A 24,876-nucleotide genomic window follows, 5' to 3' on the forward strand; every position below is an offset into this window, starting at 1 on the left:
TGGCCCAGACCCTCCAGTCAGCATAAAGAGAGAGAGTCTCATGCTGACTGCACTTTAAACTGTCCACTTATCAGTTTATGTCAGAGCCCTTTGCATGTTTCAATGCCAGCTGCAGGAGGAATGCAGGGGTGCATTTAGGCATTTGACAAATTATCAAATGTAATTCCAGCATACCTATACCGCTTAAGATCTGTCTTCACTTCATTGACTCAGTCTGTTTGTAAGTGGAGCTGTGAAACTCCCAACCTCCAACAATGCTCAGCAAACTCCTTCCCCCAACAAATGACCCACCTGGCACTTCCTGACACAGCTAACCTTTCCAGCACTAGATATGAATATCATTGGGTTTTGGGGCAAGTGGAATGGTAATCACTGTCAAAACAGGGGATGATCATTGGAGAAGGGAGCTCAACATTATTTAGGTGCCGAACATTTTTGGGTACATTGGCATGGCAACAACTGAACACTGAAGCTGCTGGAGTGCTTTGATATTCCAGTTGATTTACGTGAGGGTTTACTTATACTGACTTTATAACTGAGAAGTTCAAAATAAACCCTTAGAAAAACCAGGGTAAGTACAGAATAGCCCAAGTCTTCTACAATCATAGTAATGGCAGAATAATCTGTCATAACATCAACTCATGGAATTTTAAACTTGTTGCAGAAGTACCAAAATGTGTGCATATTGGACTTGCCCAGGGGAAAAAAAAACAGAAGAACTGCTGGTGCTGGAAATCAGAAAGAAAACAGAAGTTGCTGGAAAATGTCAGCAGGTCTGGCAGCATCTGTGTAGAGAAAGCAGCGTTAACATTTAGGGTCCAAGTGACCCGTCAAACCAGTTCTGAAGTCCCAAGAAGTCCAGACCAGAATGAGGCTGGTGGATTTTCCTTCCCTAAAGAACGTTACTCAGCCAAGATAATAAAATGTGAGGCTGGATGAACACAGCAGGCCAAGCAGCATCTCAGGAGCACAAAAGCTGACGTTTCGGGCCTAGACCCTTCATCAGAGAGCTCTCTGATGAAGGGTCTAGGCCCGAAACGTCAGCTTTTGTGCTCCTGAGATGCTGCTTGGCCTGCTGTGTTCATCCAGCCTCACATTTTATTATCTTGGAATTCTCCAGCATCTGCAGTTCCCATTATCTCTGAACGTTACTCAGCCAGATGGGTTTCACAACAATTGTAAATAATTTCATGATTAGCGTTGTATCAGCTCTTCCTAAAATTCGGGTTTGAATTAAAATTTCACCCCGTCTGATATAATGGGATTTAAACCCAAATCACCAGGGTATTAATCTGGGTCTCTAGATTACTAGCCCAGTGATAATGGCTCTCATTGCAAAAGTGGAGCGATAATGCCAGTGCATTAGGGGAGGCAGTGGCATGGCAGTATTATATCATTGGACCATTAATCTGGAAGGACCTGACTGGTTCACAGCAGGAAACTGCCATTCTTACCTGGTCTGCCTTACGTGTGACTGCAAGTCCTCAGCAATGTCATTGACTCTGAACTGCTAACTGAAATGATCTAGCAAACCACTTAGTTGCAATAATCGCAGCTGTAACAGTAAAATAGAAGTATAACCAGAGGATCATCTGGCATTGACCATGGCACTGGAAACAACAACAAGATCAGCATGTCAACTCTTTCGTTCTGGGGGGCTAGTGCCAAAATTGGGAGAGCTGTTTCATATAAGATGGTGAGTGACTTAGAGGGGAAATCTAGAGGTAGTGTGTGTATCTGATGCTCATGTAGATGGCAGCAGAGCTGTGGGTTAGAAGGCATTGTCTGAGGATCTTTGGTGAATGTCTGGGGTGTATCTTGTAGATGGTACACATTGCTGCTACTGAGGGTCAACGATGAAATGGCCAAATGCTTGTGGATGTGGTGCCAGTCAAGTGGACTACTTTGTCCTGGCTTTTGTCAAGCTTTGAGTGCTGTGCTCATTCAGGCAAATGGGGAGTATTCCGTCACATTCTTCTTGTGTGCTTTGTAGATGGTGGACAGGCTTTGGGCAGTCAAGAACTGAGTTACTTAGTGCAGTATTCTTAGCTTCTGACCTGTTGTTGTAGTTAATGTATCTATATGGCGAATCCAGTTGAATTTCTGGTCAATGGTAACCCCAAGGATGCTGATGACGGGGAATTCAGTGTTGGTAAAGCCATTAAATGTCAACATGTTCAGATTATCTCTTAGTGGAGATGGTCTTCTCTTGGCTCTTATATGGTTCAAATGTTACTCCAAGCTTGAGTATTGTCCAGGTCTTCCTGCATTTGAACATGGACTATTTCAGAATTAGAGAAGTTGTGAATTGTACTGAACATTGTGCAGTCATTAGCAAACATTCCCATTCCTGACTTAATGATGGAGGGAATGTCTAGAACACTGCCCTGAAAAATGCTATTGAAATATCCTGGAGCTGATATGACTGACCTTAAACACAGAGCCAATTTCTTTTGTGCTAGGTATGACTGCAACCACTGGGAGCTAATCTCGCTTCACCTCTGGAATTCACTTCTTTGTGTGGGTTTGAACCAAGGCAATAGTGAGGCCAGGAGCAGAGTGGGCTTTGCAGAATGCAAACTTGGAATCAATGAACAGTTTATTGCTGAGCAAGTGCAAACTAATATTACTGTTAATTACATCTTCTGTAACTTTACTGAGTGTGAGCACACTATTCCCTGGGTCACAGCACAGTGTCCTCTCGCTCTCAGTTGATCTGTAGCACGCTGTCAGTTGGTGTATTACTCTCTTTCAGTAACATAGGACTCCCTATCAATAGGTGTGCACCACTCTGTCTCTCTCCCTGTCAGGCGGTGTGTGTCACTCTCTACCTCTTGGTAGGTATGTTTGCTGTCTCGCTTTCGGTGAGTGCGTACCACTCTGTCTCCCTCTCAGTTGTTCCATATTACTCCCACCCTTCTTAGTGGGTACATATCATTCTCTTTCTCACTCAATCCAGCTCTCTCTCAACCCCCAGGTTGGTGCCTTGCCTTCTTCCTCTCAGTCAGTGTGCAGCTCTCTGACCTGCCCAGTTAAGTGTGTAGCACCCTATTGCTCTCATTCATTCTGTAGGTTGGTGTGTAACTGTCCATCTCAGTCACAGCATAACTGTCCCTGTTGACTGGTGTTTAATTCTCTCTCTCTCTCTCGAGTGAAGTGTTGGTCTCATCATACATGTTTAGCTCCTCTAAGCTATCCTCATAGCTAGCATCCTTCACTGTTATGTTTCTCTGAAGTGAACCTCTCTATCTATCTTACCATTTCATATTTTACCCAATATTGAAAATTTTGGTAGGAATTGCAAAAGATCACTAACTTTGAAGCTCTCATAATGTCAGTTACTTAGTCCATATAAATATGGTATTTTCTCATCCATACAATGAAACATTTACTGGTTAGTACCGAAGTGTAAAGGGTTCAGTTAGATTTCTTGCCTGATCTGAATTTACTATCATGCTGTCTAGTATAAGTCAGTAGATTTAATGAGGTATAGCATTAAGTCACTGTCTGTAGCACCATTGCCAGGTTTAGGTATAGACAAATCTCAGTAATCTATAGAGAGCAACCAATGGTATTCATAATTATACACAAGTTTTCCAGAAAATTTCTAGCTCAGTTTGTGGATGAGGTTATAGACTTGCTCGACAAGCCGGTGGGTTTGGTTGCAAATGTTTTGTCATCCTGCTAGATAATATCATCAGTGCACCTCTGGTGAGGTGCCAGTATTCTGTCCTGCTTGTTGTTTATGTGCCTTAGTTTGTAGGGGTTTGGAACCCGAAGTGGCACCAAATACCCCTACAAACTAAGGCATATCAATAATAAGCAGGACAGAACACTGGCTTTTCACCGGAGGTGCACTGACAATGTTACCTTGAGGGGTGATGAAATGTTTACAGCCAAACCCACCAGCTCGGCGAGCATATCTGCAATGTCATAATTATATTAACTAGATTTGTTGGTACTTTGTTTAGCAAAATAAGACACAAGGTGCTTGAGGGGTCTTGTAGATATTTTCTAATCAACCCATTTAGAAAGATATTCTTACCAGGAGCAGATGTGATCTTAACCCAGACGTCCTAGCTCAGAGGTGGAGACACTACCAGTTCACTGCAAGAGCCCACATTTTTACATTGAGTGACTTGGCTGATGCAATAGCCCATTATGGAATATCTGTTCATGATTGTTTCTTTTTCGTCTGTTTAACAGATGTACCATAGAATACAACAGTCTGAGTGCATTTATCGGGTCACAATGGAGAAGCTGGCTTATCATAGTATTTGCACGACTGAAGAATGGCAGGGCCTCATGAAATCTGTACTGCCCAAATCTATTAGCAGAGAAATTGAACAGTAAGTGAACTTTGATTCAACTTCAGGGATGTATTCTAAGAACAAAAAAAACCTGTCTAGTATATAAATATGTAATTTGAATTTCACTGTCAGTGCAGTGCTGGTTTTGTGGGTTGCCTGTCCCAACAACTGACAGATGATACCAAACCACACATCCCTAAAATGGTTTGCAGTAGGATTAGTATTAATTTGTAACCAATTAGTCCATGCTTGCAAAACCAAAATAGTGTCTAATGTGGATGTGATTCTGTGATTGTGAGCATTTGCTAAACAATCCTACATATGCTAAGACTTGCACTAACTACCCAACCAGTCAGCTTTCAGAGTGATTCCCTTATTTTATAGCTACATTTATTTTCATGAGCAGAGACTTGTTTTCTGCAGGAAGAAGAAACACATTGAGGAATTGTAATTCTTTTAAATTGATAAAAACAAATGTTTACTGGTTTATTCTCCGTGATAATGTCTCAAACAGTCATGTTGTATAAATTTTTATACATGTTGAACTTTGGCATTCTTGCATCTGTCCTGATGAGTACAAGCCAAAAAGTTTCACCAGCATGTTACTTTTAGTGATATGATAATATTTGTTAAATCAATCCCGAATTAATATACTATTAATAATGCTAACAATGTAAAAATATAACTGTGAAAATGAAATAACTTTACTTCTGGAGCTTTTGTTTGTGTATTTTTACAAGGTTATAGATCATATTTCTCTGACTGTAAAGCATTGGCATAAAACACCATTAACTAAAACTCTGATCCCGTTCTAAATTCTCCCTTTTATATATGCATACACATGCTCACATAAAGAGACAAACGAATAAGGAAAATTGGTGGAGGTAGAGATAAACTGGAAAATCGTTTTGACTGTCTTTGCTTGCCAGTTTCAATATTTAGTGATCCTACTTCAGCTAGTTTCACCTTTCATGTTCAGTTCTCTCTGTTTCTCTCTGGAAACAATAAAAACCTTAAGGAAAGAAAAAACACCATTTCGGAACCATTTAATTAAAAATATGTGATATACAACAACAAAAACAAGGATCTACATTCATTCACTCTTCTTTCACCCGCCACTGACTCCCATACACATTAACATAGTGTTAGAATTTCTTACATTTTAGCCTATTCTGAGATTTAATATTCAGGATAATTTATCCACAATATCTTTTCCAGTGGTGTGAACATTTAGTTACAACAAAGGGTTCCATCTGAACAGTCTCAACTTCCTATTTTTAAGCTTTTCAATGAAAGCTAGTGGATTATGATCAGTCTAAATTAGCATTTTCTTGTTTTCATGTCAGATATAGACTTCAGCATTCTGAAGACTTAGCAACAATCCCAACATGTCAATGCCAGTTTAAGAGTACCTTTTCTGCTACTGGTTTAGTCTCTTGGAGAAGTACCCTACTGGTTTCTCAATTCCTCATTCATCATCCTCTAACAAGATAGCACCCACCTCCAAATGACTAGCATCAATTGCCATTTCGAAAAGTCTGGAAAAATACGAGGCTCCTAACACTGGTTCATTTAGTAAGATCGCCTTCAGTTCCTCAAAAGGCAATGTAGCATTCTGCTGACCATACCACTTTAGCTTGTTTGTTGAATGAATTTGTTAATGTTGCACCGATCATACTGAAAGTGCAGACATATTTCCCATTAAAATCCACAAATTCCTAAAAGCCTCATGGTTTTTCATTTTGTTTTAGTTACAGGAAATTCTGTTAGGACCTTTACTTACATTGCCTTTGGCAACACCTATCCAGAAAACTAAAAGACTTGGGAGCAGAAGGAGGTCACTCATGCCATTTTGTTTGCTCTGTTCTACAGTGAGATCATGGATGACCTGATATACCTCATATTGACTTTCCTGCTTTTTCCCCGTAATACTTGATTCCCGTACAGATTGAAAATTTATCCATTTCAATCTTGAAAATACTTAATGACATGCCCTCAATAGCCATCTAAGGTAAAGACTTCCACAGATTCACAACCCTCCGTGAGAAAAGAATTCTTCATCAGCTATGTGTTAAATGTGTGATCCCTTATTCTGAGATTATTCCCTCTGGTCCTAGACAAAAATGGAAACCATCTTTCAGCATTTACCAGTCAGGTTTTCTCAGAATCATGTATGTTTCAATAAGGTCAAAGAGTCATAGAATCATACAGTACAGAACAGACCCTTCAGGCTGTTGACTCCACACTAATAAAAAAAACTACTGTAAATCCATACTACTCCCACTTTCCAGCACTTGGCCCATAGTCTTGAATGTTATGACACTTTAAGTGCTCATCCAAATACTTTTGACAGGCAGTGCAGTTTTCCGCCTCAACTACCCTCCCAAGCAGTGCTTTCCAGATTCTCAACACCCTCTGGGTGAAAACAGTTTTCCTTGAGTCTCCTCTTCCTCTTGCCTTTCAGCTTAAAATTATTGAACATTCAATAATAGGAACAGTTGTTTCCTAACCACACTGTCCATGCTCCTCACAATCCTATAATCTCAATCAGGTCCCCTGTTGGCCTTCACTGCTCCAAAGAGCCCAAACTTATCCAGTGTGTATTCATTGCTAAACATTTTATTATTTCAAAAATATACTTTATTCAGAAAAATAAACTTAATATACGTACATTGTCACTAGAGCAGTTCAATCTTGCATAGCCCATGCATATGGAGAACAAACAAAACCCAAAGCATTTCTTATTTACGCAAACAATTTACATATATTTGAGGTACCGGGGGGCTCCAATAACTGAACAGACCCCTGTTGCACTTCGACCAAAAGACTTTAGGCAATGGTCTTTCCCAAGTGCACCTTGGCGGCAGCTGCACCAAGTTTTAGTGTGCCCCTCACCTTGTAATTCTGCACTTCAGAATGTGCCAGTCTGCAAGCAAAGAAGTCAACCCTTTGCTCTTGAAGACCAAGTTTTGTGCAACTACTTTAAATTTCAAAGATAATCATTATTCATAAAAAATTTTTCGTGTATATATACACATTATCAACAAATGCAGTTTGGTTCTGTACAGTATCATAACAAGTAAACAAACTAACATTGGATGAACTCGAACAGTTCATCCACTTCACCAACACCTTCCACCCCAACCTTCAGTTCACCTGGGCCATCTCCAGCACATCCCTCACCTTCCTGGACCTCTCAGTCTCCATCTCAGACAACCAGCTTGTAACTGATGTCCATTTCAAGCCCACCGACTCCCACAGCTACCTAGGATACACCTCCTCCCACCCACCCTCCTGCAAAAATTCCATCCCCTATTCCCAATTCCTCCGCCTCCGCCGCATCTGCTCCCATGATGAGGCATTCCACTCCCGCACATCCCAGATGTCCAAGTTCTTCAAGGACCGCAACTTTCCCCCCACAGTGATCGAGAACGCCCTTGACCGCGTCTCCCGCATTTCCCGCAACACATCCCTCACACCCCGCCCCCGCCACAACCGCCCAAAGAGGATCCCCCTCGTTCTCACACACCACCCCACCAACCTCCGGATACAACGCATCATCCTCCGACACTTCCGCCATCTACAATCCGACCCCACCACCCAAGCCATTTTTCCATCCCCACCCTTGTCTGCTTTTCGGAGAGACCACTCTCTCCGTGATTCCTTTGTTCGCTCCACACTGCCCTCCAACCCCACCACACCCGGCACCAGCCCCTGCAACCGCAGGAAATGCTACACTTGCCCCCACACCTCCTCCCTCACCCCCATCCCAGGCCCCAAGATGACTTTCCATATTAAGCAGAGGTTCACCTGCAAATCTGCCAATGTGGTATACTGTATCCATTGCACCTGGTGTGGCTTCCTCTACATTGGGGAAACCAAGCGGAGGCTTGGGGACCGCTTTGCAGAACACCTCCGCTCGATTCGCAACAAACAACTGCACCTCCCAGTCGAGAACCATTTCAACTCTCCCTCCCATTCTGTAGATGACATGTCCATCATGGGCCTCCTGCAGTGCCACAATGATGCCACCTGAAGGTTGCAGGAACAGCAACTCATGTTCCGCTTGGGAACCCTGCAGCCCAATGGTATCAATGTGGACTTCACCAGCTTCAAAATCTCCCCTCCCCCCACTGCATCCCAAAACCAGCCCAGCCTGTCTCTGCCTCCCTAACCTGTCCTTCCTCTCACCCAACCCTTCCTCCCACCCCAAGCCGCACCTCCATTTCCTACCTACTGACCTCATCCCATCTCCTTGACCTGTCTGTCTTCCCTGGACTGATCTATCCCCTCCCTACCTCCCCAACTATACTCTCCTCTCCATCTATCTTCTTTTCTCTCCATCTTCGGTCCGCCTCCCCCTCTCTCCCTATTTATTCCAGAACCCTCACCCCATCCCCCTCTCTGATGAAGGGTCTAGGCCCAAAACATCAGCTTTTGTGCTCCTGAGATGCTGCTTGGCCTGCTGTGTTCATCCTGCTGCACGCTTTATAAACTAACATTGGGCTTTGACTCTGTCCAAAGCCCATCCCCGAAAAAATTGGGAGTGAGTTTCTTGTGCAGCGTTTTGCTAGTGCTTTTAAGAGGTCTTTAAACCAACTTATCAGGGTTGTGGAAACCAAAAGAAAATCATAGAGAGGAACAACCAGGGTGTTCAAAATCCTTGAAGTGATGGATAGCATCAACATTGAGAATAGGAAATCATTATTGGAAGTCAAAGTAAGGGAGAAAGAAATGAAGTCTAAGTCAGCGTTACTGTATGCAAATGTATCAAATATAACAAATAAGATCAAAGAGTTAATGACACAGATTGCCCAGTGGAAATATGGTGTGGCAATAACAGAAATATGCTGAACGAAGGGCAGGACTGAATGTTAAACATTTCTTGATGCAATGTGTTCAGAAAAATAAGGAAAAGAAGGAAAGGAGGATTATTGGCGGTTTTGTTAAGTAGAGCATTGCTATGCTGGAAAGAAAGGACATGCTGGAGGATTCAGGGACAGAATCAAGCTGGATAAAACTAAGGAGCAAAAAAAAACTAACAATTACATTGTAATCTATAGACCACCAATTAGTGAAAAGGATGTAGAGAAATGAAATCTGCAGGGAAGGTATAGCAAGGTGCCAGCGTCATAGTGTGTTATAATTGGATACTTTAAGAAGTTGGACAATATTAAGGGTTGAAATTGTGTTCAGGAATATTCCCTACAGCAATATGTGTTCAGTCCAACTACAAAGAATGTGCTGAAGTAGCAAGGTGTAGAGTTGGATGAACACAGCAGACCAAGCAGCATCAGAAGAGCAGGAAGGCTGATGATTAGGGCCTGGACCCTTCTTCAAAAAATTTTCTGAAGTTTCTAAAGAAGGGTCTAGGCCCGAAATGCCAGCTTTTCAGCTCCGCTGAGGCTGCTTGGCCTGCTGTGTTCACCCGGCTCCATACCTTGTTATCTCAGACTGGAACTAGAGACTGGTGGGGAGAAACTGTAGTTATGGGGAGGTGATGGCCTTGTGTTATTATCAATACATTGTTAACCCGGAGTTCCGGATTGAAATCCTGCTATGACAGACGGTAAAATTTGAATTAGGTTTAAAAAAAATCTGGAATTGGGAGTCTAATCATTACCATGAATCCGTAGTTGATTGAAACCATCAAGTTCACTAATGCCCTTTAGAGAAGGAAACTGCCATCCTTCGCAGCAATCTTCAGCCAGAAGTGCCGAGTAGATGATCCATCTCAGCTTCCACCAGTGGTCCCCAGCATTACAGATGCCAGTCTTCAGCCAATTCGATTCAGTCCACGTGAACAGTTGGAGACACTTGCTGCAATAAACAGGTGGAGACACTGGATACTGCAAAGGCTACAGGCCCTGACAACATTCTGGCAATAATACAGAAGACTTGTGCTTCAGAACTTGCCACTCTCCTAGCCAAGCTGTTCTACCACAGTATCTACGCGACAATGTAGAAAATTGCACAGGTATGTCCCGTACACAAAAAGCAGGACAAATCCAACCCAGCCAATTACTGACCCATCAGTCAACATTCAATCATCAGTAAAGTGATGGAAGGTTTCACCAACAGTGCTATGAAGCAGCATCTGCTCAGCAATAACTTGCTCAGTGATGCCCAGTTTGGGCCTCTGCCAGGGCCACTCAGTTCCTGACCTCATGATAACCTTGATTCAAACATAGACAAAAGAGTTGAATTCCAGAGGTGAAAGTGACAGCCCTTGACACTAAGTCTGTGTTTTACTGGGTGCGGCATCAAGGAACCCTAGCAAAACTGGAATCAATGGGTATCGGGGGCAAACTCTCCGGTGTTTGGAGTCATACCTGACAACGTAGGAAGATGGTCATAGTTGTTGGAGGTTAGTCATCTCAGCTCCAGGACTTTCTCTGCAAGGGTTCCTCAGCGTAGTATCCTTGGCCCAACCATCTTCATTTGCTTCATCACTGACCCTCCCTCCATCTTAAGGTCAGAAGTGGGGAGGTTTGCTGATGATTGCACCACGTTCAGCACCATTCCCGACTCCTCATACTGAAGCAGTCCATGTTCATATGCAATAAAATCTGGACAATATCCAGGCTTGGGCTGACAGGTGGCAAGTAATATTTCGTGTCACACAAATGCCAGTCTACGACCATCACAGATAAGAAACAATCTAACCACCACCCTTGGCATTCAATTGTGTTACCAACACTGAATCTCCCACTATCAACATCCTGGGGGTTATCATTGACCAGAAACACAACTGGACTCACCACAACCATAGTGGCTACAAGAGCATGTCAGAAGCTGAGAATACTGTGGTGTGTAACTCACCTCCTGACTCCTCAAATTCTGTCCATTTAAAAGTCACAAGTCAGGAGTGTGATGGAATACTCCCCAGTTGCCTGAATGAGTGCAGCCCAAGCAATACTCAAGAAGATTGATACTATTCAGGATAAAGCAGTCCACTTGATTGGCTCTGCATCAACTCCTTCCACCACTACTGTACTATCTGCAAGATCCTATGACAACACCTTCCAAACTCACAACCACTTCCACTTGGAAGAATGAGGGCAGCAGATATATGGGACCACCATCACTTAGAAGTTCCACTCCAAGCCACTCACCATCCTGACTTAGAAATATATCATCGTTCCTTCACTGTTGCTGGGTCCAAATCCTGGAAGCCCCTCCCTAATAGCATTGTGGGTCAACCTACAGCAGGTGGGCTGCAGCAGTTCAAGGAGGCAGTTCACCATCACCTTCTTGAGGGCAACTAAGGATGGGCAATAAGTGCTGGCTAGCCAGCGACGCCCATGTCCCACAAATGAATTTTTAAAAACTCCTTACTTGGTCTGGCCTACATGTGACTCCAGGCCCACAGCAATGTGGTTGACTTTTAACTGCCCTCTGAGCAGTTAGGGATGCTGGCCTAGCCTGCAACGCTGTCATCCCATGAATGAATAATAAAAAAAACAACTAATAAATGGGCTTCAAAGGGGAGATGGTGTGGGTGCATAAAAGATACATTGTTTCAGAAAGGAACTGGAGGTCAAACAAATCAAGGGTTTCCTGAATGAAAGGGGCGATAGGTTAAAATAAAAAGAGAAAAAGTATGCTTACAGCCAGTGTCAGGTAAAAAATATCATTGAGCACCAAGAGGAATCCAGAAAGTTCAGAAGGGAGATGGAGAGGCATAGCAGAGAAACAAAGTAGGATTGTGAGAAAAGACTGGTGGCCAACATAAAGGGGAATCCCAATGCCTTCAATGGAACTAACAGGTATGAAGAATATTTAAGACCGGGAGGGAATTGGAACTATCGAAATGGATTAACCTGCAAAGTCAGGGGCTTGGCATTCAATATTTTAATACTGTAAAAAGTGAAATTCGTGAATCTAGCATCTTATGTCATCAAATCATCTAAATTAATTAAGTCTACTACAACAATGTAGCCTCTTTCCCATTAAGATGACTTTGACATATGGAAGACCCCATTTAAATAAAGAGTGCTGCTGATGTAAAGTCCCATTCAAGACGTAATCCCATGTTTCTGCTTTATGGCCGTTTGTTAAGAACACCAAAGTCAAGCGACATAATAAAGTATTGGAGAAACTACACTTGAATGTAGGCAAATATGGCTGGATAGAACCCCAGTTGAGAGACAGAGAAGGACAATTGTGGAAAGTTGATTTAATATTTAAGAAAGGAAAACTGTCATTGTCGATATAACGATATGTTTTGAAAACAAAGACAATTCAAGAGAGAAAGCGTGGACCGAAAAAGCTGATAAATTGATCGTTTATTCGTTAAGATGTTTATATTTAACAAGTGGCATGAAGCTTGCTTTCTCCAGATTTGTCACGGGTGCTAGAGACAAATGCACTCAGTCGAACAATAAACTTATGAATCAGTCACATATTCAAAGATATCAGTCCTTTGCCCAAGAAATATTAAGACTCAATCTCTCTTACTTGAGAAATGCTGGAGAATTTTAGCCACGACCAAAAAACCTCATCTATGCAGCAGAACTTCTTTGACATTCTTAGAATATTATTTTAATATTGTATATTTTATCATTGTAATTTTTATTAGTTCACACAATCCCTACAGTATGGAAACAGGGCATTCGGCCCATCGAGCCTGCACAGACTCTTCAAGAGTATCCTAAACTCACTGCTCTACGCTACCCCACAAACCTGCCCTTCCCGTGGCCAATCCATCCATCCTGCATATCCCTCAACACTACTGGCGATTTAGCAGGGACTCCTTAAGTTTAAGTTTTGAATCCTGCAGAACCTTGTAGTCTAGACCAGAAAAGGTTTTTTGCATTTTTGTGGCATGCTGGACATTTACAACTGGAGCTGACAAAGTGGGTGTACCTCAGACGCAGAGGATTTGAGGGAGGAACAGCAATTTTCTGAGAATGACAATGAGGGTAAGGACATAGACTGGGTAGAACATCTAAGATAGTACGAGAAATCAGTGCTTCGTTGTGTACGAGAAGCCGAGAGAGCTGAATTGAAATTTGCTTCCTTAGAAGCTTGTGTTTCCTTTTGTTTTGTAACTTTCTGTTGTTTGTATGGCAAACAATCATTGCTTAATGTAAAATACACATGGAGCTGGTGATGTTTACAGTTGTTAATTTTTGCTATTGCTGAACAAAATATCTCTTTGTCCACATGAAATGTAGACTTAGTTATCCTCAATAAATCCTATCAAGTTTCTACGCTTTACAGGCCCTATTGGCCATTAGGGGAGAAGTGCAGTCAGTGAGACAGTGAATTAGTATCAATTGGCTGTAAGGTTATAAAACTCTTAAGGCTTCAATCATCATACATCGTACAAGTGTTATGCAGTGAAGCCTGGTGTGAAAGGCAGCAGGTTGAGTGGCATCCTGAGACGTCTTTTTCCATCGAACATTTCATAGTTTGTGTAGTCTGCTAAATTTTTGACCATTCTGTGTTTAACCTGAGAGAGGCTGTGTTAGTGCAGCTTCTCTTGTTGGACCACAGTCACGAAATGGAGAGAGGACATGTGAATTGCCCGGTGTACTCTTCTCAGCCTTGAATGATGGTACGTTGTCTTGAGAAGCTAACGGATTGAATATACTTTTCTCTCCAGAAATGAGAGTTATCACTGATTCCATACTCTCATTCACAACGTAGATGTCAGTATGAAAAACCTGCGTCCTAGTATCCAGGCCCTAGCACAAACCTTGCAGATCACATCTAACTTTAGTGTTGTCCATATTACATACAACACCCTGACTAACAGTCATCAACATCACAGCTCAAAGATCTTAGCCGTCTGATGCTATCTGCAGGAAAGGAGTCAGTGGCTTGTGAAAGATAAGCATTGCTTCACCACTACAACTTCCTTCAGCCTTGCGATATCTGAAAGGCAGCTCATCTTCCACATGGGTATAACTTAACCAGGTCCAATGGAAATAAACAAGTATGGAGTTGGAGGAACACGGCAGGCCAAGCAGCATCAGAGGAGCAGGACAGTTGACTTTTTGGGTTGGGACCCTTCTTCAGAAATGGGGAAGGGGAAGGGAGCTGGGAAATAGAAGAGGGGTAGGGCTGGGGAAGGTAGGTGGGATGGTGATAGGTGAGTGCAAGTAGGGAGTGGTGGGGAATGGTCAGTGGGATAGGTGGGAGAGAAGTTGGACAGGTTGTGTCGGGTCAAGGAGGCAGGGATGAGAGGGATAGGATGAGGCCCCAGGAGTGGGGAGATATTAAAATTGGCCCAAACATGGAATTCAGCATCGGTCTATAGGCTCCTGAGGTGGAATAGGAGGTGCTGTTTTTCCAGTTTGCGTGTGGTTTCATTGTGACACTGGAGGAGGCCCAGGATGGTCATGTCACCCAGGGGATGGGACTGGGAGTTAAACTCCGACACAACTTGTCCTTCTGCTCTCCCACCAATCTGCCCTACCCATCCCACTGACCAAACCCCGACACTCCCTACCTGCACTTATCTAGCACCATCCCACCTACCTTCCCCAGCCTCACCATTCCTCTCTTTCTATTTCCCAGTTCCGTTCAGCGTCCCTGTTTCTGAAGGAGGGTCTCAACCTGAAATGCCAACTTTCCTGCTCCTCTGATGCTGCCTGGCCTGCTGTGTTCCTCCAGCTCCATTCTGTATTGTCTCTGACTGCAGCATCTGTAGTTCTTGCTATCTCCCAATGGTGATAAAGATGCTGGAGCAGATGTTTTGAGTATGCAAGTCAATATATTCTTTCACACAAGTGTAAGATAGTTTACGGTGAAACTTCACTCATGCCACCATGTGCCCTCATTGAGTTTGCTAATAACTTTGCTTCCCACCCACTGCTTCTGGGACACTCCTGACTGCTGCTGCTCGGCTAGAGGAATCCTGCTCTGTAGTAGGACCTGATGTCTTGAACTAATGAGACAGTCATACCTGGGAGCATTTAGACCTAGACAGGTGGTGAAAATGAGAAAGCAACCCCTGAAAACACAAAATTAGCCCTGAAAAACAATATAAACAGCACCCAAGAAAATCTCACAATCAGTTCTGAGGAAAGGTCACTTGCCCCGAAACATTAATTTTGATTTCTCTTCACAGATGCTGCCAGACTGCTGAGCTTGTCCAGCAATTTCTACTTTTGTTTCCAATTTACGCATCCACAGTTCTTTTGATTTTTATACTGCAGGTTGAGCTTGATGATTCCAGCAGATCATTTGGGCAGCCAAAAACTATTTTACAAGGATTTGTGCAATTGAGATATCAATTCATGCCAGATTGACTTAATTAAATGAAAACACTCTAGATTCGAACATGTGCATCTTCAGACTCACATAGAAAAGCACCATCGCTGGGAGGTGCTTGCAGCAGTGGCCCTTGCAAGAGCAAATGAAGACCCTTGATACCCTACTGCTGGCCCTTGCTCAGATCAATTTAAGTGAAGAGACCAATTGTATTGTATCCAGGTTTGCTAATGACAGACTCTGTTTGGGAAGTAGAGTAAGGACACAAAGAGGCTGTAAAGGCGCGTAAATAGGTTAAGTTGGTGGGCAAGCGCTTGGCAATTAGAATATGACGTGGAGGAGTGTGAAATTATCAACTATGGAAAGAAACATGACAAAAAAGATTTATTTTAAAATTATAAGTAATTAGGAAATGTTGGAATTCAGAGCGAATGTGGTGTCTTTGTGCACGAATCTCAAAAGGTTAATATGCAGGTACAGCAAGTGATTAGGAAAGCAAATGGTATGATAGGAGCAGGAGAGCCAATGTTGCGGGTCGGGACCTTTCATCAGTCCTGATGAAGGGTCCTGACCTGAAACGTTGACTTTCCTGCTCTTCTGATGCTGCCTGACCACCTGTGTTCCTCCGCCCCACACTGTGTTAACTCTGACTCCAGCATCAGCAGTTCTTGCTAACACCAAATGGCATGATGGTCTTTACTTCAACGAGATCAGAGCATAAAAGTGAAGAAGTCGTACTGAATGCTTGAAATCTTGGTGAGACCACACCTGGAGTACTGTGTGCAGTTTGAGTTTGCTAACTAAGGGAAGGAAATAATGGCCTTTGAAGGAGTGTAAGAAAGTTGACTAGACTGATTTCTAGAATAAGGAGATTATCCTAAAAGGAGCAAATGTGTATATCGCGCCAAAATTCCTTGTAATTTAAAAGAATGAAGGTTGATTCCACTGAACCATATAAAATTCATGGTTGATTGGTTGATGCAGGAACAGTCTGTTCCTTGCTGGACAGACTAGAATTAGAGATCACTGTCTCAAAATCGGGGATCAGTCATTTAGACTTAAGATGAAATATTTCTTATCATGAATCTCTAGAATTCCCTACCTCAAATTGTTTTGGGTTCTCATGCATTGAATATATTCAAGACAGAGATTGATTTGAATACTGGGGAAATTAAGGGAATGGTAAAGTTTGAAGCAAAAGATCAGCCATGATTGTATTGAACATTGGAGCCAGCTCAAAGAACAAGGGCTACTTTGCTTCTTTTTATTTGTCCTTTTATTCAATTCACACTGCTTGTCCAAAGCCCCAAGCCTACTTTCTGTCAGAGTATAAATACTGTGTTATTATTTTCTACCATATTTTTAATAACCATGTTGATGTCTCATTGGGCTGGGACATTTGGGATGAGTCGTACAGAGAATCAGGCAAAATAGTGAGTGATCATTGTTGTTTTACAGTACTAAAATCATAATCAGCAGAGAAGTTGTACTGAAAAGTTGTTGGAGCAGCAGACTTACAAGTGCCCTAGAATCTAAAGGATGTAGCTAGTGAAATAGTTGATGCACTGAATTTTGATTTTAATTTTTGAAAAATTCTTTAATTTGGGAATGGTCCCATCAGATTAGAATATTACAAATATAACTCTTATTCAAAAGGAAGAGAGATGGAAAGCCGGAAATGACAGTCCACTTACCTTAACATCTGCCGCCATGAAACTGTTAGAAGCTATTATGAAAGAAGTTATGGCAGGGCACCTAGATAATTTGAAGGTAATCATGTGCCGTGAATGTACTGTATAGCTTTTCCGAGGCATTTGATAAGGTACCACATTTAAGGTTATTGAAAAAAACAAAAGCTTATGATTTAGGGGATTGGTGTATAAAGCACGAATAAAAGATTGGCTTGCTTAGAAGAAGCAGGAAGTGTATGTAAAAAAGAGAACAAAGTGTGGAGGTGGATCAACTCAGCGGGCCAAACAGCATCTTAGGAGCACAAATGGGTCTTTTTTTAGGTTGACAAAATGTAATCAATGGTGTGCCACAGGAATCAATGCCGGGGCCTCAACGATTTATAATTTATATAAGCGACTTCACTGAAAGGGTGGCAGGTATGTTTACTAAATATTCTAACAGCACAAAGGTAGATAAGAGAGTAAATTGCAAAGGGGACACAAGCTAGGTCAAGTGAATTGACAAATATGTGGCAAAGGGATTATAGTGTTGGAAAATGTGAAGTTGCCCATTTTGGCAGGAAGAATAAAAATCAAGCATATTATCTAAATCAGAGATAATGGGAACTGCAGATGCTGGAGAATCCAAGACAACAAAATGTGAGGCTGGATGAACACAGCAGGCCAAGCAGCGTCTCAGGAGCACAAAAGCTGACGTTTCGGGCCTAGACCCTTCATCAGAGAGGGGGATGGGGTGAGGGTTCTGGAATAAATAGGGAGAGAGGGGGAGGCGGACCGAAGATGGAGAGAAAAGAAGATAGGTGGAGAGAGTATAGGTGGGGAGTTAGGGAGGGGATAGGTCAGTCCAGGGAAGACGGACAGGTCAAGGAGGTGGGATGAGGTTAGTAGGTAGCTGGGGGTGCGGCTTGGGGTGGGAGGAAGGGATGGGTGAGAGGAAGAACAGGTTAGGGAGGCGGAGACAGGTTGGACTGGTTTTGGGATGCAGTGGGTGGAGTGGAGGAGCTGGGCTGGTTGTGTGGTGCATTGGGGGGAGGGAACGAACTGGGCTGGTTTAGGGATGCAGTTGGGGAAGGGGAGATTTTCAAACTGGTGAAGTCCACATTGATACCATTAGGCTGCAGGGTTCCCAGGCGGAATATGAGTCGCTGTTCCTGCAACCTTCGGGTGGCATCATTGTGGCAGTGCAGGAGGCCCATGACGGACATGTCATCTAAAGAATGGGAGGGGGAGTGGAAATGGTTTGCGACTGGGAGGTGCAGTAGTTTGTTGCGAATTGAGCGGAGGTGTTCTGCAAAGCGGTCTCCAAGCCTCCGCTTGGTTTCCCCAATGTAGAGGAAGCCACACCGGGTACAGTGGATGCAGTATACCACATTGGCAGATGTGCAGGTGAACCTCTGCTTAATGTGGAATGTCATCTTGGGGCCTGGGATAGGGGTGAGGGGGGAGGTGTGGGGGCAAGTGTAGCATTTCCTGCGGTTGCAGGGGAAGGTGCCGGGTATGGTGGGGTTGGAGGGCAGTGTGGAGCGAACAAGGGAGTCACAGAGAGAGTGGTCTCTCCGGAAAGCAGACAGGGGTGGGGATGGAAAAATGTCTTGGGTGGTGGGGTCGGATTGTAGATGGCGGAAGTGTCGGAGGATGATGCGGTGTATCCTGAGGTTGGTGGGGTGGTGTGTGAGAATAAGGGGGATCCTCTTTGGGCGGTTGTGGCGGGGGCGTGGTGTGAGAGACGTGTTGCGGAACTCTCACACCCCGCCCCCGCCACAACCGCCCTAAGAGGAACCCCCTCGATCTCACACACCACTCCACTAACATCCGGATACAACGCATCATCCTCCAACACTTCCGCCATCTACAATCCAACCCCACCACCCAAGCCATTTTTCCATCCCCACCCTTGTCTGCTTTCCGGAGAGACCACTCTCTCCGTGACGCCCTTGTTCGCTCCACACTGCCCTCCAACCCCACCACACCCGGCACCTTCCCCTGCAACCGCAGGAAATGCTACACTTGCCCCCACACCTTCCCCCTGACCCCTATCCCAGGCCCCAAGATGACATTCCACATTAAGCAGAGGTTCACCTGCACATCTGCCAATGTGGTATACTGCATCCACTGTACCCGGTGTGGCTTCCTCTACATTGGGGAAACCAAGCGGAGGCTTGGAGACCGCTTTGCAGAACACCTCCGCTCAGTTCGCAACAAACTACTGCACCTCCCAGTCGCAAACCATTTCCACTCCCCCTCCCATTCTTTAGATGACATGTCCATCATGGGCCTCCTGCACTGCCACAATGATGCCACCCGAAGGTTGCAGGAACAGCAACTCATATTCCGCCTGGGAACCCTGCAGCCTAATGGTATCAATGTGGACTTCACCAGTTTCAAAATCTCCCCTTCCCCAACTGCATCCCCAAACCAGCCCAGTTCGTTCCCTCCCCCCACTGCACCACACAACCAGCCCAGCTCCTCCACTCCACCCACTGCATCCCAAAACCAGTCCAACCTGTCTCCGCCTCCCTAACCTGTTCTTCCTCTCACCCATCCCTTCCTCCCACCCCAAGCCGCACCCCCATCTACCTACTAACCTCATCCCACCTCCTTGACCTGTCCGTCTTCCCTGGACTGACCTATCCCCTCCCTAACTCCCCACCTATACTCTCTCCACCTATCTTCTTTTCTCTCCATCTTCGGTCCGCCTCCCCCTCTCTCCCTATTTATTCCAGAACCCTCCCCCCATCCCCCTCTCTGATGAAGGGTCCAGGCCCAAAACGTCAGCTTTTGTGCTCCTGAGATGCTGCTTGGCCTGCTGTGTTCATCCAGCCTCACATTTTGTTATATTATCCAAATAGTGAGAGATTGCAGCGGTCTGGGTGTTATGAGTCTGAAATTTTCTCCCTGAACAGTGGTTGAAGCATTTGAATATTTTTAAGCATAGATAAGTTCAATCTTATTAATCAAGGGATTGAAGAGGGACCTGAACGTGGCCCTTGCAGCTACAGGAATCAAGGGGTATGGGGAGAAATTGGGAGTGGGAAGCTGAAATTGCATTATCAACCATGATCATATTGAATGGTGGTGCAGGCTCAAAGGGCTAAAAGGCCTACTCCCGCATCTTTTTTTTTCCCTCTATGATAGCAGGATGGACAGAAACATGGATTTAAGTTTATATTCAGAACTGTCATGACCTTACTGAATGATGAAGCAGACTGAAGGTGCTGCATAGCCTTCCCCTCCTGATTCACTTATTCACATTTGACAAATATTTATAAATATTGTTGATTACCAAGGAAATTCCAATATATTGCACTAACATTCCATTTTATATAATTTCATCTCAGGTTCCACTTTGATATCACCCCGTATGAGGATCTCTGGCCAACAATTTTTGTTTATATGATTTACAGCAGCTGTGGAAAAAACAGGTACAGAAAGTAAAAAGATCCGTTTTTAAATGACAAGTCACAATGGAGATGAAATCTGTATTCCATTTTGGTAGTGACAATTTTGTCTTAAAATTGTATAAGTTTTGATGGAAGTTTTGGGTAAGTGTCTTCAGTTTAATTCGCCAGTAGGGCAGTTGCTGAAGTTGTGTTGTACTTGACTCATTATGTTATATTATTAAGCCCCAGTTATCCACTTCCATGGCACCACAGTTGGTAGCATCCTTAGATGCCTATGAATTTCCCATGTGAAAGTTGCCTTAGGTTTCATAGAAAATTAATTCTTCAATATAACCCGTTAAAGGACATATAATTTAGAATACTAACAAATTACAAAAGGATAATCTTAACTCTTTGGTATTTTGGATCATTGACAATTCTGATCTTTATTTAGTTGCTGTCTTTTTGCTTCTGCCTTCTTATCTGTCTAGCTTTGATATGGAGAAACTGTGTCGCTTCACTATGTCAGTAAAGAAAAACTACCGCCGTGTGCCCTACCACAACTGGAAGCATGCAGTCAATGTGGCACATTGCATGTATAATATCCTGCAAAAGGTTCATGGGACATTCTCACAACTAGAGGTAGGTGAATGAAGTGTTTGTGCAATTGCCCTGGACATGCACCCATCGAGGGCATTTATTCACATGTTTGAATTTTAAAGGCAAATCATAGTACCAGCCAAATAACACCCTGTGCTTAAAAAAACATGTCCATGAAGTGGAATATTTTGGATGAATAGGAAATATCTACGTGAATTATGAATCCATTACTCTTCTATTAATATCCCAATTGTATGTGTGAAGACAATTCATGGTACATTAAAACTCACATTTCCAAACAATAAAGTGGAAGAACTATGTATAATTTTAAGTTTGATTTATTTTTTATCGTGTGTTGAGAGAGGAAGACATGTTTTAGTTTGTTTATAATTGTTTTGTCAGTGGTGAAGAGATGCCTCAAGATTGTTGATTCATGCAATTATACTAAAGGTTTACATTAGAGTAGAGCTTAAGGTTAACAGTTTGTGCATGAGAAAAAAAGGAGAGAAAAGGATAAACACCTGTTACCTAGCGTCAGGAGTCTTGTATGAGAGAAGGATAGGACCATCCAGTGGCATGCAATAAGTGCAGTTTCAGTCAGAGTGAAAGAAAAGGTGCTATTAGTTTAGTAACCTGCAAAAACAGCCAAAGTTGGAGGAAAAACTGAAAAGTTTGTGGAAATGTAGCTAAGAAAGAAATACAGTGAGCCTGTGAATGCTAGATAGTGGAGGATGACATGCTAAGCTAGTGAGAAGACTGGCCAGAAAATTGCTGGAAACGGAGTGTATAGAAAACCCAAGTGTTTATCCTGAAAGTAGTTGGAAGTCAGTAAAAATGAGCCAATGTGGTTAAGCCAACTGAATTAGGAATTTTAAAGTGGAGTCAGGTTCAACTGAGATTTGTGTTTCTATAAGTTTGTAATTGAGACTAAAGGTTGAACCTTTAATTTTGAAATTTATAATTGTAGCCTTTCAGCCAGCTCTTGTATAGCACAATATATTTTCTGTTTTTCTTTTGTGTAATGAATATTCATGTTCCTTTGATAAGTGTATATTGACAGCCTCTTGTGAATATGTCTGGTCACTGACGATCATGGTAAACAAAAACGAAAATAAGGTCTCACATTAGAATCTGACTTGTCCAGTATTACCATCAGCTGGGACCGTAACATATGGAAACCTGCCTGCAACTAGAGGATACATGATTGCAAACCATGGCAAAATTAATAGCCATGAAATAAAAACGGCAAAACACCATACATGCAGTTGAGCTGTGTAAGTTTCGTACGTATGTAGAAGAAATCCTGAGGGATAGACGTTAATGAATGGTCTGTTTTTGTCTTTGAATTTTATAATATTGACAGAGTTCACAAGAATATTCTGTTTGCCACAATGTAGAATGAAATGTGATAATGGAGGAACATCTGATTTACAATTCCACCAATGCAATTTTATTTTGGCCCAGGTTGTTCTTTAAATGTCTTTCTGGGTCTTTTAAAACGCTGAGAGACATGATTGACTTAATGAACAGAGGTCACAATTTTAAAGTTAACAATCATTAATGAAGGTGGAAGGTGAGGAAAAGAAAAGATGTTTCCTTTCCTCCCTTCAGAAGTGGTGGAAATTTGGAAGACTCTCCAAGAAAGCAATTATTGATTACAAAATCAGAAATTGCTAAACAAAAACTCAGCAGATCTGGCAGCATATGTGAAGAAGTGTCACCAAAACTGAAACATTAATTTTGCTATTTCTCCAAAATTAATGTTTCAGTTTTGGTGACTTTCTTCCGAACTTCTGAAGTAGGGTCACTCGACCCAAAATGTTAACTCTGTTTTCTCTCCACATATACATCCAGATCTGCAGAGTTTTAACAGCAATTTCTGATTTTGTTTTAATTTCCAGCATCCACAGTTCTTTTGTTTCATAAGCAATTATTGATATTTTTTGCTTTTTTCATGGGACTTGGGGCCACTGACTGGACCAGCATTTATTGCCTGCCCATTGTGTGGTGAGCTGCTCCAGTCCTTAAAAATGGCTGGGCGTATTATCACGCGGTTAATGAAAATAAGAAGGACCATAACACATTCAGTCTTTTGTCATTGAGTTGCGTGTGAATATAGGAGGTATGGTTAGTAAGTTTGCAGATGACATGCAAATCGGTTATGTGGTGGACAGTGAAGGCTATTTCGACTACAGTGGCACCTCATTCAAATTGGCTGATGGGCCAACGAGTGGCAGATGGAGTTTGATTTAGATAAATGTGTGGTGTTGCATTTTGATAAGGCAAATCACGGCAAGACTTGTACAGTTAATGGTAGGGTCTTGGGGGGTATTGCCAAACAAAGAACCTTAGGAATGCACATTCATAGTTCCTTGAAAGTGGATTCGTGGGTAGATGGGGTAGTGAAGAAGGCATTGGTACACCTGCCTTCATTGTCAATGCATTAAATATAGGAATGTTGCATCTACAGAACATGAGCTAGGTAACTTTTGGAATGTTGTGTTCAGTTCTGGTCTCCCTGCTATAGGAAAGGTGTTGCAAAACTTGAAAGTGTGCAGAAAAGATTTACAAGGATGTTGCCAGCATTGGAGGATTTGAGCTTTAGGAAGAGGCTGATTAGGCTGGGGCTATTTTCCCTGGAGTGTCGGATGCTGAGGGGTGACCTTATAGAGGTTTATAAAATCATAAGGGGCATGATGTACAATGGATAGCCAAGGTCGTTTCCAAGGATAGGGGAGTCCAAAACTGCAGGGCATAGGTTTAAAGTGAGAGGAGAAGGATTTAAAAGGCACCTTCAGAATAACTTTTTCACACAGTGGCTGGTGTGTGTATATGTTGATGTGCTGGTAGAAGTGGCGAAGGCTGGTACGATTACAACATTTAAAAGGCATCTGGATGGGTACATGAATAGAAGATGTTTAGTGGTGTATGGGCCAAATGCAGGCAAATGGGATTGGATTATTTTAGTGTATCTAGTCAGTGCAGATGAATTGGATTGAAGGGTCTCTTTCTGTGCTGTACAACACTATGACTCTGTAAGTTTTATTCAAGGCACACAATGATTCCTTTGCAAGACCATGGAAATAACAATTTAGAATTGAACAATGGAATTTGTAACAAAAACTAATTTTCTAGAAAAGCTCAGCAGGTCTGGCTGCATCTGTGAAGGAAAAAAGAGTTAACATTTCAGGCCTGATGACCCTTCCTCAGAACTTGGGACACCGGACCCAAAATGTGAACTCTGTTTTTTCCTTCACAGATGCTGCCAGACCTGCTGAGCTTTGCCAGCAAATTTATTTTTGTTTCTGATTTACAGCATCCACAGTTCTTTCGGTTTTTAATGGAATTTGTAAGATTAGGTAATCAAGGAGTTTCATGTAAACTATCTCAGGATAAAGTTTGCAAACTGTTCCTTAGATTAAATAAATTGAATTTGATCAATTATGTGGTTTTCCATTCCTATTAACCAGGCCTTATTTTAATTTCCGTCAGTAGTGTGTGTTGTTTCTAGCTTTACAATAGCATTGATTTGAAAATCCTCCTCTTGTCTTTGAAGGTGAAGTAACTTCTGTCTCTGTGTGAAATTTTGTTTGCCACAAAATGTTATTAAGATGACTTAAAAGTCAAAATTTTGAACAAGTAGCTTGGTCACTTGGTTCCATTTTCATTCCA

At 42.7% G+C, this 24,876-nt stretch overlaps 1 protein-coding gene across 6 annotated transcripts in view; it reads left to right on the top strand.

Annotated features, from left to right (window-relative positions):
* The window catches only part of pde10a (phosphodiesterase 10A), a 479,754-nt gene that overhangs the window by 376,022 nt on the left and 78,856 nt on the right, over nucleotides 1-24,876 (top strand). For all 6 annotated transcript variants that reach the window (XR_009446146.1, XM_059648492.1, XM_059648495.1 and 3 more), the window contains 3 exons: nucleotides 4,207-4,349; nucleotides 20,563-20,646; nucleotides 21,096-21,246. Coding sequence is in view for 5 of the 6 variants with exons in the window: in XM_059648492.1 (XP_059504475.1) it covers nucleotides 4,207-4,349; nucleotides 20,563-20,646; nucleotides 21,096-21,246 (378 nt within the window). In the remaining variant the exon portion in view is untranslated. The remainder of the gene's footprint in view (nucleotides 1-4,206; nucleotides 4,350-20,562; nucleotides 20,647-21,095; nucleotides 21,247-24,876) is intronic.

The sequence above is a fragment of the Stegostoma tigrinum genome, chromosome 9 (genome assembly GCF_030684315.1).
Source record: "Stegostoma tigrinum isolate sSteTig4 chromosome 9, sSteTig4.hap1, whole genome shotgun sequence".
In the NCBI taxonomy this organism is placed as follows: domain Eukaryota; kingdom Metazoa; phylum Chordata; class Chondrichthyes; order Orectolobiformes; family Stegostomatidae; genus Stegostoma; species Stegostoma tigrinum.